The 13,066-nt window shown below is 39.8% G+C and overlaps 2 protein-coding genes across 12 annotated transcripts in view; one reads left to right on the plus strand and one right to left on the minus strand.

Annotated features, from left to right (window-relative positions):
* LOC125901655 (acyl-coenzyme A thioesterase 5-like) overlaps window positions 1-13,066 on the minus strand; it is a 242,728-nt gene that overhangs the window by 215,919 nt on the left and 13,743 nt on the right. The window contains exon 2 of one of the 2 annotated variants that reach the window (XM_049597428.1): window positions 12,229-12,497. In XM_049597428.1, coding sequence (XP_049453385.1) covers window positions 12,229-12,495 — 267 coding nt within the window. In that variant the 5' untranslated portion in view covers window positions 12,496-12,497. Of the gene's footprint in view, window positions 1-12,228; window positions 12,501-13,066 lie in introns of both variants that reach the window. The other variant, XM_049597427.1, reaches the window with a different exon arrangement.
* Window positions 1-13,066, plus strand: part of LOC125901656 (H-2 class I histocompatibility antigen, Q9 alpha chain-like) — a 238,290-nt gene that overhangs the window by 205,195 nt on the left and 20,029 nt on the right. For 2 of the 10 annotated variants that reach the window (XR_007451006.1, XR_007451007.1), the window contains exons 1-5: window positions 4,669-4,837; window positions 7,029-7,295; window positions 7,486-7,764; window positions 8,247-8,549; window positions 8,779-9,100. Coding sequence is in view for 6 of the 10 variants with exons in the window: in XM_049597442.1 (XP_049453399.1) it covers window positions 4,765-4,837; window positions 7,029-7,295; window positions 7,486-7,764; window positions 8,247-8,549; window positions 8,779-8,837 (981 nt within the window). In the remaining 4 variants the exon portion in view is untranslated. Of the gene's footprint in view, window positions 1-4,667; window positions 4,838-7,028; window positions 7,296-7,485; window positions 7,765-8,246; window positions 8,550-8,778; window positions 10,233-13,066 lie in introns of those variants that run through there. The other 8 variants (XM_049597441.1, XM_049597440.1, XR_007451008.1 and 5 more) reach the window with 7 other exon arrangements.

Here is a 13,066-nt window from a genome sequence, read left to right on the forward strand (position 1 = left end):
ACCGCACCTCGTAATTCCTGGATTATGGGACGTGTCTTGCAAACCTTTCTGGATCGCAAGGGATTTGTTCGTCAAATTCGGATTAAGACTAGAACCAGTTTCTTGGACAGACCCATATCCAAGGTGTGTTTGTTGCTGGAGAAAGAGGAGGCAACATGAGGACGTTGCTGACCTCCGTAGGGACTTTGTTGTTCCGGACTTGAGCTGGACTTTGCACTAGTCGGTCATAGAGATGACCAGAAGAAGGAATATTAGTGTAATGGTTTATTCATGGACTTGAGCAATTTATTAGACATTTTTGCATTTTGAAATTGATATGACGATTTATTGTGTCTCCTATTGTGTTTTGAAATGTGAATTATTATGCGAGATCTAATAATTAGGGGCTGGTGTGTAGGAGACATACAGGTTGAGGATGAGGAGCACGGTGTGCTTGAGTGTGTGTGTGTGTGTGTGCGTGTTGCAGAGGTGGTGGTTCACGTGGGAGTAGGCGTGGTCACGTGCGGAAGTGTGTGTGTGTAAAGGTGCGCACTCACCTGTGATACAGATGAGAGTCAGTGTTGGGTAGCGTAATTTTTGTTGACCGCTACCCATTCATTCATTCATTACTTTTTTTATCTGTTTAATCCGTTGGTTTTCATTTGTCCATTCATCCATCTTTGCCACGCTGTGACAGCTCTGCGCCGTTTCTTCATAATAAATGCGCCAAAAGCATCTTTGGATCTCAGCGTATCTGTCATCATAGCGTCCTAGCGCGTCACAAAACTGCGAATCTGAAGACCCAACCTCACACTCTCAGCGGCTAAAAGGTCTGTTTTGGAAGCCACAATAATTATATTTAACTGTTTATTGAAATTTGTTTTAATTTACCTTTTTTTTTTTTTTTTTTTAAATTTCCCAAAAAGCTTCTTTTTCATGGCTTCTGTTTATTAGTCACTTTTCTTTGAGATGTTCTGTCCCAGGTGTCTTTGAGGGGGTTCCTGGGGGTCCCCAGAAAAATGAGGAATTGTTTATTTCTACTATTAAATTCACTACAGCAGTGAGTACAATATGAGTCAGAGTAATAACAATGACTATTTTGATCCATAGACTGTTTAAAGTAATGGACGTAGCCACGGTGACATCACCCATTGGTTTGTGGACTCCTGCTTTGAAGCCTTGAGGCTGGCATTTTAGCCGTGGCCATCTTGGGTTTTTGGAGCCAGAAGTGAGCATATTTGGTTGAGAGGGTGGAGCTGTGGAGGAGCGAGGGGTGAATCTGACTCATAAGCCCCTTTCACAATGACTGTTAAAGGCGGGAATATCCTGCCCTCATTTCACCTTATAAAATATACAATTGGGGGGAATGGGGGAACAGAGTTGTCTGAGCAGTTGTTTATTTGTTGTTTGTTGGAGGTTCAGAGTTGTGTTAAAACATGAAATGATTTTTCTTGAAGTCAGCTTTGTTAAAGGTGTTTGTTAAGGTTTCAGGGAGCAGTGAGGCTGTTCATTGTCCACAGGGGGCGCTGTCACACTGCTGACTTTTCTGTGAAGGCAACAAAAGGATCAAGCAAAATGAAAAACAGCATCAGGTGTTCAAACGTCAACAGAGGTGTTACATTTGTCTTGTTGGAGCACTTTTCAGCGTCCACAGCTCCAAATCAGTTCAGGAGCATTTAGCCTGTCGGACAGAGCTGACCTGATCTGATGTTTGTGATTAAGAAGCTCTCTGACTCTCTTTCTGCTTTGGCTTGATCTCTTTGCTTCTTGTGTTCATTTCAAAGTCAAACACTGAGGTAAAATATGATGTCATGGAAACTATCTTGTGTTTCATTATATTTTGTTTGTTTCATTATATTCTGCACATTAACATCACATCAGCCCACACACCATGATACATATGGGGTGCCGTTTGTAAAGTGTCTCACGCTGAAAATAACATCAACATTTTGCCACATTTAGCTTCAAACAATGTTTAAAAAAGTATTGTGATTTTTTTAACGTCACCTTTTACCACATTTACAGCAATATTTGTTAACTTAGAAATATATTAAATAGTTAAATCTAAATATTAAATGTGGCACCTAAATGTTAAATGTTAAATCTAAATCTAAATCTAAATGTTAAATCTAAATATTAAATCTAAATCTAAATCTAAATGTTAAATCTAAATGTTCTGGGTGAAACTAAATATTTAGCTAATATGCAAATTCACACTGCCGGTCACCGGAAGTACCAAAATAAAAGCTCGAGATGGTCAGACTGTTTATAGCAAATAGCAATTAAAACCAACTTATCGGGGGAAATGGACACTTGAACATACATTAGCGTGATAATAACTACCTAAAATAACAAGAAACGTGTTTGGAGAAATTTTATTTGATGTGTACTTTGAGTTGTTAGTGTCCCTTCTGAGGGAATCACCTTGTTGTTTACAAATACTTCTGGGTAGAAAACCAGCGGAGTTTAGCAACATATATATATGCACATCTCACGTTTTTCACGTCACGGTATCACCGTTTAGACTAATCTGGTGTTTGTAAAGCCTATAAACACTATGACTGAACAAACATTACTATCACGGTCTGAAATTAATAACATGGTTATCGTAGATTAGCGGGGCTAACTGTTAGCTGTTAGCCCCGTTAGCGGTGTCTGTAATGACTCACTAACTCTAAACGGTCCGTTAAGAAAATATTTTTTCCAGCGGATGTCTTAGTTACAACATGATTGAGCTAACTGGAGAATTTAATGTCGTATCCGACAATGGGAGACATTTAACAGATGACGTCCTGATAGCTTTGCTGCTGCTGCGGCCACTGGTGCTTTCTAGACATCGTGATTTCCCAAAACGGAATAAATATCACACCTCGCAACACAAAACTGCTTTGCTAGCTCAGTCATGTTGTAACTAAGACATCCGCTGGAAAAAAATATTTTTTTCACGGACCGTTTAAGAATTAATGAGTCATTACAGACACTGCTAACGGGGCTAAGAACTGACGGTTGTTAGCTTAGCTTAGGTTGTTAATCCCTCCGAAGGGACACTAACAACTCAAAGTACACGTCAAATAAAATTTCTCCAAACACGTTTCTTGTTATTTTAGGTAGTTATTATCACGCTAATGTATGTTCAAGTGTCCATTTTCCCCGATAAGTTGGTTTTAATTCGTTATTTGATTCTATAAACAGTCTGACCATCTCGAGCTTTTATTTTGGTACTTCCGTGGTGGGGCAGTGTGAATTTGCATATTAGCTAAATATTTAGTTTCACCCAAAACATTTAGATTTAACATTTAGATTTAGATTTAGATTTAATATTTAGATTTAACATTTATATTTATATTTATATTTAGCATTTAGATTTAACATTTAGATTTAGATTTAGATTTAATATTTAGATTTAGATTTAATATTTAGATTTAACATTTAGATTTAGATTTAGATTTAATATTTAGATTTAACATTTATATTTATATTTATATTTAGCATTTAGATTTAATATTTAGATTTAGATTTAGCATTTAGATTTAGATTTAATATTTATATTTAACATTTAGATTTAGATTTAGATTTAATATTTAGATTTAACATTTAACATTTAGGTGCCACATTTAATATTTAGATTTAACTATTTAATATATTTCTAAGTTAACAAATATTGCTGTAAATGTGGTAAAAGGTGACATTAAAAAAATCACAATACTTTTTTAAACATTGTTTGAAGCTAAATGTGGCAAAATGTTGATGTTATTTTCAGCGTGAGACACTTTACAAACGGCACCCCATAGACACAAGATGTGAGCAGCAGAAGGTTTAATATTCCTTTCATATGTCAACAAAGTGGAGAAAACAGAATAAAGCCCCGCATGTCTGATGTCTCTCTATCCTTTTACACAGGCTGAAATAACATCACCTTATTTTCACTTTCATTCATAAGCTATTTCATAAAGTTTTGGGTTTTACCAGAGATACTGGATGAAGGGAGATACCCAACTGTAGGCTTATCCAATGTTAAGATAACGGTTACTCTTCCTGTCTCCTAAGTGGGCGTGGTTAGCTCTCCCTCCAATCAGAGCCTGTTCTCCTTCAACCCTCTGTGGATGTCTGTGTATGCGGGTGGAGAAGCAGGTGGAATGAAAATACATTCTTCCTATTACTGCAGCCTATTGTTGCACAAAGCTTGGGCATTTTTTATTTATTACTAGCGGTAAATAACTGTTTGTAAGCTAACTGTGATTTTACCGCCTGTTTATCAAGATCACGAGATCTCGCGAGAACTGGTTTTCTGAGATGGACAGGGCTCAAACAAAGTTAACTTTCTCTTGATCTGTGCGGATGAAAAATGCAGCTTTAGTGTCAGAATGTTGGTAAGATGTGTGGCTTGTGGAAAATGAACCCAATATTTACTTTAGTGACTACAGGGCGAAAGAATTGACCATAAATTGTGATCACGTTCATTTTCCTCATTGACGACAATACATTCAGCGCTGCCGCAAGTCTCCTACGGGGGCGTGGCGCTGACGTCACTGAATCAGGAAGTGAGCTAAGTTGGGTATCTCGCTTCATCCAATATCTCTGGTTTTACCGAGTAACAAGTGACGCTCAGCAGAGTTATAGTGACGTTGATGCTCAGCCTAAATTCCCATTGGCTCAGATGGAGGTCGATATCAGTTCCCTTCCTCATTCTAATCCGCGCTTCAGTTCCGGTGCTCGAGGTGATGAGTTGGTGTGTGTTTGTGTCAGTAAACAAACATTAAACTCGGTATTTTATCAAAGCTTTAGATGCGACAACTCACAATGAAAGCCTGGATTTATCTAGGCCTACTTTTCCTGAGCTTACATGGCGCCTCGGCAAGTAAGTGAAGATATTTTTACAGCCTAAGTTTATTTATTGTAAAACACAAAAAGCTTCATGTCTTTATATACTGTATATGTGAATGTAAGGTTCGTCTGATAGTCTTTGATGTTAAGGGTTAAAAAAACAAATCCATTATCTTAAAGTTCATGTTAAATCCTGACTGAGCAACTCATTGATTGATCCCTACGTTTTTCTATTTAGTCATAACCTCTAATATATTTTATTAAAAACAGCATAAGTGTATTATCTTTCCTAACTTCCCTTTCCTTTATGTCGCCATTATTTTATACAATCAGGACCATTAATACCGATACGGTCTGATCGATATTAATGCTAAAATGGCGGCATGACTACAAAGCGCAACACAGTCCAACACGCAGATAAATAAATAAAATATAAAGAAAACATAAAATCAAGTTGTTAAAATAACAGTTTATTGTCCAAAACTATATGTACAGTGCCCTCAGTACAGTGCTGTTAATCATGACTTATTTTAGAAACTATTAAAATAAAAAACATAAAAAAAATTACATAATTTATTTTTCCAGTCTCGAAAAACACCGCATTGTATTTTATTTTAACTCCTCTACAGGCTGCTGTCAAGGTTTTAGATTCTTATTTTCAACTAACAAGTTAGTTTTTGTTTTCCTGCTGAAGTCGAACAACTTGATTTGTTGGTACAATATTTAAAATCATTCACTAATGCGTGTAAACAAAATTACTGACATCTTAAATGATACATTGCTCATTCATGATCTTTTTTACTCCAACACAAAATATTAACTCCCACACAGTGAGGTAATATTGATACTTTTCCTGCACACAGAAAAACAAACATAATCAATAACAACCTACTGAACATAAATATTAGCTTCATATCATTTCAGCTCATAGTTTGACCTATATACTATATTTTCTGAAATTGTATAATATTTAAAATGTAGTTTATATAACAGTTAGTCCTGGCCCTGCAATCTGATTGGTCGAGAGACAGTAAAACCGTGATGATATTGGAGTACAACATCACGGTTATTTCACTGTGTATGTATCAGTCCGCCTCACAGCTGATTGCAATCAACAATCAAATCAAAACTGACGGTTAGTGTCGGTTAGGTCAGCAGTTGTGTTGTAGGCTAATTAATTCATCCACTGTCAAACAGCCAAAAATATGGATTTATTTCCTAAAATAAGTTTTGAATTGAACTATGAATGGTCATCAGAGGAAGATGAGGGAGAGGACAAGCTGAATCCAGCTGAGCACACAGCCAGGTTTGTCAGTGTTTCATCAGCGGAGCTCAATGACTTGGAGAAAAGCAACATACCGTCAGATCAGAAGGCAGAGTCGGCTGTGCCTGTGAAGCCACAGTCCACCATGCAGTCACCAGAAACTTATTTCACCGGCTGCACAATTAATGGAAACGTGCAGATAAATGTGTATAAAGAGTAAGTGCCTGGCGCACCATGTCTGCGTTCCATAGCAACGGTGACAGCGGAGTCCTGAGGGAACTATTTTTGTTGGCGGAAGACAAATAAAATGCTTAAATATCTATTTTGTCCTCATTTTTCAACATTTCTTATTCCGCCTTGCTTATTTAAGTGTTGAACTGTTGTATAAAAGCAGTATGTGAGGCCTGCGGCCTCGTGCCTACGACCGCATCACAGCCGTGACGATATCACAGTACAACATCACGAGCTCGAGTGTGATATTGCTTAATTAAACCATTTTCCAGAGAATAACGAAATCTGACTCCACATACTGAAATACTCATCTGCGTTAATAATGTACATCCGTACTGAGTTTTGTTTTCACTATTGGTCTCAACAATCCAGTGTCTGCGGGCGATACTGTTTACGTGTGTGATGTAATAACAGGGAACAGCTTTATTCTTGGACAGATTTGCAGAACAGGTTTGGTCTGACAGCTTTACACAGAATTAAGAGCAAATAAACATCAGTTCATGGTGGAGGAAATGTTGTATGGGATATGAATTCAGTATAAGACAAAACATTACACTTATTAAAGTATACATTTATGTTTGTAGCTTACTGAGTGAACAACAGATGTTAATTAAATGTCTTGGATGTGCCGTAGTTTGTTTGTTTTTAATAATGTTTAGAGGAAAATAACATTGTTCAGTGATGTATAAAACTGTAACTCTGAAAACTGAAATGATTACTCTTCTCACAGTGACTCACTCTCTGAAGTATTTCGTCACTGCCTCTTCTCAAGTCCCAAACTTCCCAGAGTTTGTGTCTGTTGGGTTGGTTGATGAAGTTGAAGTGGATCGTTATGACAGTAACACCAGCAGAGCAGAACCCAAACAGGACTGGATGAGCAGAGTCACAGAGGATGATCCTCAGTACTGGCAGAGGAGCACTGAGAGCTGTCTGGTTGGCCAGCAGATCTTCAAATCCAACATTGAAGTTGCAAAGCAGCGCTTCAACCAAACTGGAGGTTTGTTTATGTTTCACTTTCTACTGATAAAATGTTGTTTATATTTTCATCCTCTGTTTTAGTAAACATGTCTGTCTGTCTGTCTGTCTTTCTCTGCCTGTCTGTCTGTCTCTCTCTGTCTGTCTCTCTTTCTCTGCCTGTCTGTCTGCCTGTCTGTCTGTCTGTCTGTCTCTGTCTGTCTCTCTCTCAGGTGTCCACGTTTACCAGTTGATGTTTGGTTGTGAGTGGGACGATGAGACTGGAAACACCAATGGATATGTGCAGTATGGTTATGATGGAGAAGACTTCATATCATGGGACCCGGAGACAGAGACATGGATCGCTCTTAAACCACAGGCTGTCATGACCAAACACAAGTGGGAGAATGACAAAGCTTGGACAGCACAGCAGAAACACTACCTCACTCACCGTTGTCCTGACTGGCTGAAGAAGTATGTGGACTATGGGAGGAGCTCTCTGCTGAGAAAAGGTAGAGTCACATGACCTGATGTAGTTTCATGAACATAACAATCTTCATGTGTCTCCTCTGTTTCTAACCAACAGGAACATCACAGTGAATATGAGCCAACATATACAGACACACATTTTCTTTTTCTCTAATGTTCTCACCTCTCTTCATCTCTCTGCCTCCCTCTCTCTGAACTCTGTTTCCTGTCACTCTCTCCCACAGACTGATCACCACTCTCTCTTTCTCTCTGCCATCTTTCTTTTTGTCTTCATTTATCTTTCTATCTTTAATGTCTTTGTAACAATCACTGTCCTCCTCCCTTTCAAATCTATCTCCCCTTCTCACCTCTCTTCATCTGTCTTATTATCTCCTCTGTCTCTCCCTTCTTTTCTCGTGTTCATGTGTTACTAATGCATTTGAAATACATTATATATTTGAGAAATTATATTATAAAGTCCAGTAGATAAAGAACCCATGAACTGTCTTTCTCTCTCTGTCTGCAGACCTTCCCTCAGTGTCTCTCCTCCAGAAGTCTCCCTCGTCTCCAGTCAGCTGCCACGCTACAGGTTTCTACCCAAACAGAGCCATGATGTTCTGGAGGAAAGATGGAGAGGAGCTTCATGAGAACGTGGACCACGGAGAGATCCTCCCCAACCACGATGGATCCTTTCAGATGAGCAGTGACCTGAATGTTTCATCAGTCCCACCTGAAGACTGGGAGAAGTACGAGTGTGTGTTCCAGCTCTCTGGTGTGAAGGAGGACATCGTCACCAAACTGGACAAAGCAGTGATCAGGACCAACAGAGGTAAGACTTCTATCCGAAGTGAAGGTGGGAAACACACATTTAGTTTACTGTGACAGTCTGCAGTTCATTTATTTTAATGTGAATGAGACATTTTGTTTCCTTCAATAGTTTTGGTGTCAGTTTCTCCCATCTAGTGTTTTTATATAATGTCAAGGCTCAGATGTGTGTTAAACCAATGCATGTGCCCACTTCTGGACCCTAATAATTACTCTTAATTTAATTGTTGCAGTTGCAGCATGGGACCTGGGCTCACCCCCCCCACAGGACTGGCTTTCTATAACTCCATGAAAACTGGAGGGGCAGTAGGGTCCATAAGGCGGCTCGAGGTAATGTCCTGCTCCAGGGTAACACACACTCTCAAAATTCTCCTTCCCATGACGCTTCAGTCTCTCCACCCTGACTCTTCAGTCTCTCCACCCTGACTCAGTGGGAATCATCTTGCTGCTGTCAAACATTAACCCAGGATGGATTTGGCTCCTCTTATAGTAAAGAGGTAAAAAAATATTGGCACAGCAGCCATTTATCCACACTGTGGCCTCGACATCTGGCAGGTAAGAGGCTACTGATAGTGCAAGATCTGCGCTTTTTGAAACTGATATTACACCAACTCCTTTACTGCCCACCTGTGGAAACACATGCAACGTCAGCATCTAGAAAACAGTTGACAGAGATTTGGACTGTACTGCGCAAACTGCTCACCTTGTCTTGTTTTCTTAAAAACTCGATTGCTTCTTCAAAATAATCCAGATGGACCTCTGAGATGTTCCTCGCCATGTCATCATGACCGTACAGGGCTACAGTCAGAACCACAAATCCATGGCTGGCCAACAGAGAGGCCCTTTTCTCTGACAAACCTCCACCAAAAGTGTACAGATCCAACACAGCAGGGAACGGACCTCCTCCTGGACCAAAAGACACATGAGGACACATTAAAGAGACATTTTTATTGCATTCAAATGATGGAAATTAGAGTAAAGCCATCATATAGTGATTAAATCCTAACAACAAGGTAAACTAAAACAGGTAAACATTTTATCTAACAAGCAAAGAAGTACAAACAGAAGCACTTTCACACACGCTCTGATTATGCTTACATGCACATTAGTGTTTCAAAGTTTTTATCTAATTCAGGGTACAATGATGACATGGAATATGTAAATATTCCACATAAAATATCTTCAGTGAAATTAAGACTTGATGTGTTTTTAATGGTGTTGGTTAATAATGAAATTCTGTGGCACAGTGAATAAGCTGTGGCTACACAAGCAGTACTTGTTCATAGAATAAACTCACTGTGGAGTCTTGGGAAGATTTGTTGATAATGACAAAGATAAAACAATGCCAGCACTTTCCTTTAACTTTATAATAAATAATTCATCATTCAAGTATAACTGAATGATTTGAAGCATCACAGAGACATAGACCAACCTGGAGGAGCCGTGATATTTTGGTTATCCTGACTTAATTTAGCGTTGATTCGGTTGTTCGAAAGCAGAGGCACATATGTTGCCATGGAGATTTATTCTGTGCACTTAGCCTGGTCCCGACCAGGCTAACAACCAGGCTTAGTTTAGCCTGGTGCCTTATCTGTCCAGTCAGTTGTCACTGCGATCGGAAATCAATGTTTTTGAACAAAATACATTAAGCCTACAGTAATAAAAAGAACATTTAACATTTCACACATTCTTTTTGTCATAGCCTAATTATTCATGTGATAATGTGTTTGCCTGTATATCTATGTTATGTTTAATGTCCTTTATGTTGGAACCTGTATCAATGAGCTGTACTGGAAACAAATTCCACCAGCCTGGCTGTGTGGTCATTAAAAGAATCAATCAAATCAATAAGCATCTTCAGGTGTCTCCAATGAAGTCAGTGATGAGGGCAATATATAAAGTCCCATGCACATGACATGTGTGCACTCCTTCCTTCACAATGGCGTGTCCGTTTTTAAATGAGGTTGCAGGACTAGAGGAAGAGGCACTTATTGTGCGCAGAGCATTTCGACGCGAGGGAGTGCTGCGGGCCAGGTCGGACCCATTGCTCCACCGTGACGACCACCTGTATGAGGTTCTTAAAATAGCTGCCTTTATAGCAGTCTTTTTTTGTTTTGTTAAAATAGCTGCATTCATAGCAGCTTTCTGTTTTATTTTCATGTTTTATTTTTCTAAAAAGTATAAAGCACTTGAGATAAAAGTGCTAAGCAGTGTGCAGCTGCTCTCTCACCCATTCTAACACACACACACACACACACTAATGCCACCACACAGGGTGCATATAATATTGGGAGCAACCTGGGGGTCAGCATCTGGCCCAAGCATACTTTGACATGCACATATCCTTACCAATAAAATGATTAATTGTTGGAATAAACATACAAGTAGGTGTATTTGGTATTAACACAATTAGTGGTTATTAGGTGTCATAACTGTATGACCTTCCCAAATTATATTCCCAGTTAAGTGGACTCTAGTGTACTTTACATCAATGAATGAAAACATTAAGGTGAAACCACAATATTCTTTGACCTCATTTAAATGAAAAATACTAAAAGTCAGTCACTGTCTGCTTTGAGCTGTGGAGAGAAAGAGAAATAATATTGATTAATACATTGCATCACAGTCATGCTTACAATGTGCATTAAAATGACTTCTTTCTGTAGTTTCTTAATTTCCAAGTCCAGTTTCCTTAAGTTCTTTCTTTTGTCTGTCAGGCTCCATGTCCTGCAGCTTCCTCTTCTCACACTGGAGCTTGACATCTGCCAGGGCTATTTGCTTCCTCAGATGAGTAGCATATAGCTGTCTGACAGTTTGTGAATTCTGTAAAACACATATCTATTAGCGCAGCAATTATGTTGTGGACACCGTGGATGTCCTTCAGGCAATACTCACTACATTTCCAGGCAGGCTGTCAGGCTGTTCATCTGTGTCCTGTTACAAATATATTTTCTATGAGCACCACATCACTGACTTCTTATACATTCAGGACTAAATTATCTCCACAAGACTGGCAGGTTACCTCAAACCTTCTGGAGTCCAGAGAAAGTGTCTCTTCCTCATCTGCTGCAGATGTGCAGATGTTCACCCTGCCACATTAAATAGAATTTGTATTGACCTACTGTAAACTTGCAAGACATGTCAAGCAAATGCCTCTAATGAATAACACTCACCGGATCATCTTATATAGTCCTCCTCTATATAGTGTATATCCATACCTTTAGGAAACTGTGTCACTAGAGCTCATGGGAAATGTAGGCTTCATTCCGGCTAAACACTACCGCTTTTGTTCACAGGGTCGCCAAAATCAACTCAAAATGAAAGTTCCTTGTAGGGGCTTTAATGAATGAATAAAATGATGGATTCCATGTACAGGCGAGCGGGCGAGCTCCAGGGCGAGCTCTTCCGCTGGTGTGAAATCAGCAGTTGGTGCATCGGTAAATCTGTGATCGATCTCGGGGTCTATTTAAGAAAGCCAAGGACATGCACTTATCTGAATGAGTTACACCTGGCTTGACAAAGCCGCACCCCTCAGCCTGGCTTGGCGTTCGAACAACCAATTAAGCCAGGATGGACTTAGAGGAATTTGTCCAGCCTCACTTTTCCACTTATCCTAGATTGGTTAATTCTACTTTCGAACAACAGGCCCCAGATGTGGTCTCTTGAAACATTTTGTGCAAGACATCTGGCCTCATCGACCACAGCAGACCCATGGGTTCAACCCCGACATAGCTCCCACTGAGTGAGGGGTCTCTCACCAGGTCGATCTCCCCGTTCCCATCAGCCTTGTAGGTGGCCGAGGAGCTGAACTCCACTCCTTTCTCGTCAGCTGACCTGGCTCTCATGGTGACCACCTGTCTCGCCCTCAGCCCAGACACCGTCACCTGAACAGGCTCATCAAACATGCATCTGGCTCTGGGCAGCAGCCTCAGTATGACTTGGGAGGACATCTCTTCTGAAACATATAATAAGCTTATAAGATACGTAGGTAAGGTAACGTTGGTATTTGTCAACCTGGATCGTATTTTCCCATGTTTTTGTGTTTAAGAGCATTTTAATATTTGGTATGATTGATTCGTACTGTGCCCGAGTATGATTGCCCCTCCTCTACACTTTCAGCCCTCATATTCATAATGTTGTTCTGCAACCGTGACATTTTTGTTGTGCACAGTGCAGAAAAGGGCACCACAGACGGACACTGCTGGCCCAAGCACCATCACCAGCTCAGACCAGGGAAAAGCTCTGCTCCTGGCTGGAGGAGGAGCCACTGCTGCCTCCCACCTGTCATACTGGTGCATAAAAAATAATCAGCATAATAGCAACAGTGTCATATAACTTATGTATCAGTGTTGCCATTGATGCAAAGCTTAACATCATGAACCATACATGGCAGAGTGGAGGAGTAGCAGGCCCCTCATTATCTCCTGTTGTTACTGAGGACATGAGACACCGTGAGCTGATTTAATCATTTGAAGCAGTATCAACTAAAAGGATCTTAGCAACTGTAACATCAAGTGGCCT

This window comes from Epinephelus fuscoguttatus, linkage group LG15 (genome assembly GCF_011397635.1).
Source record: "Epinephelus fuscoguttatus linkage group LG15, E.fuscoguttatus.final_Chr_v1".
NCBI lineage: Eukaryota > Metazoa > Chordata > Actinopteri > Perciformes > Serranidae > Epinephelus > Epinephelus fuscoguttatus.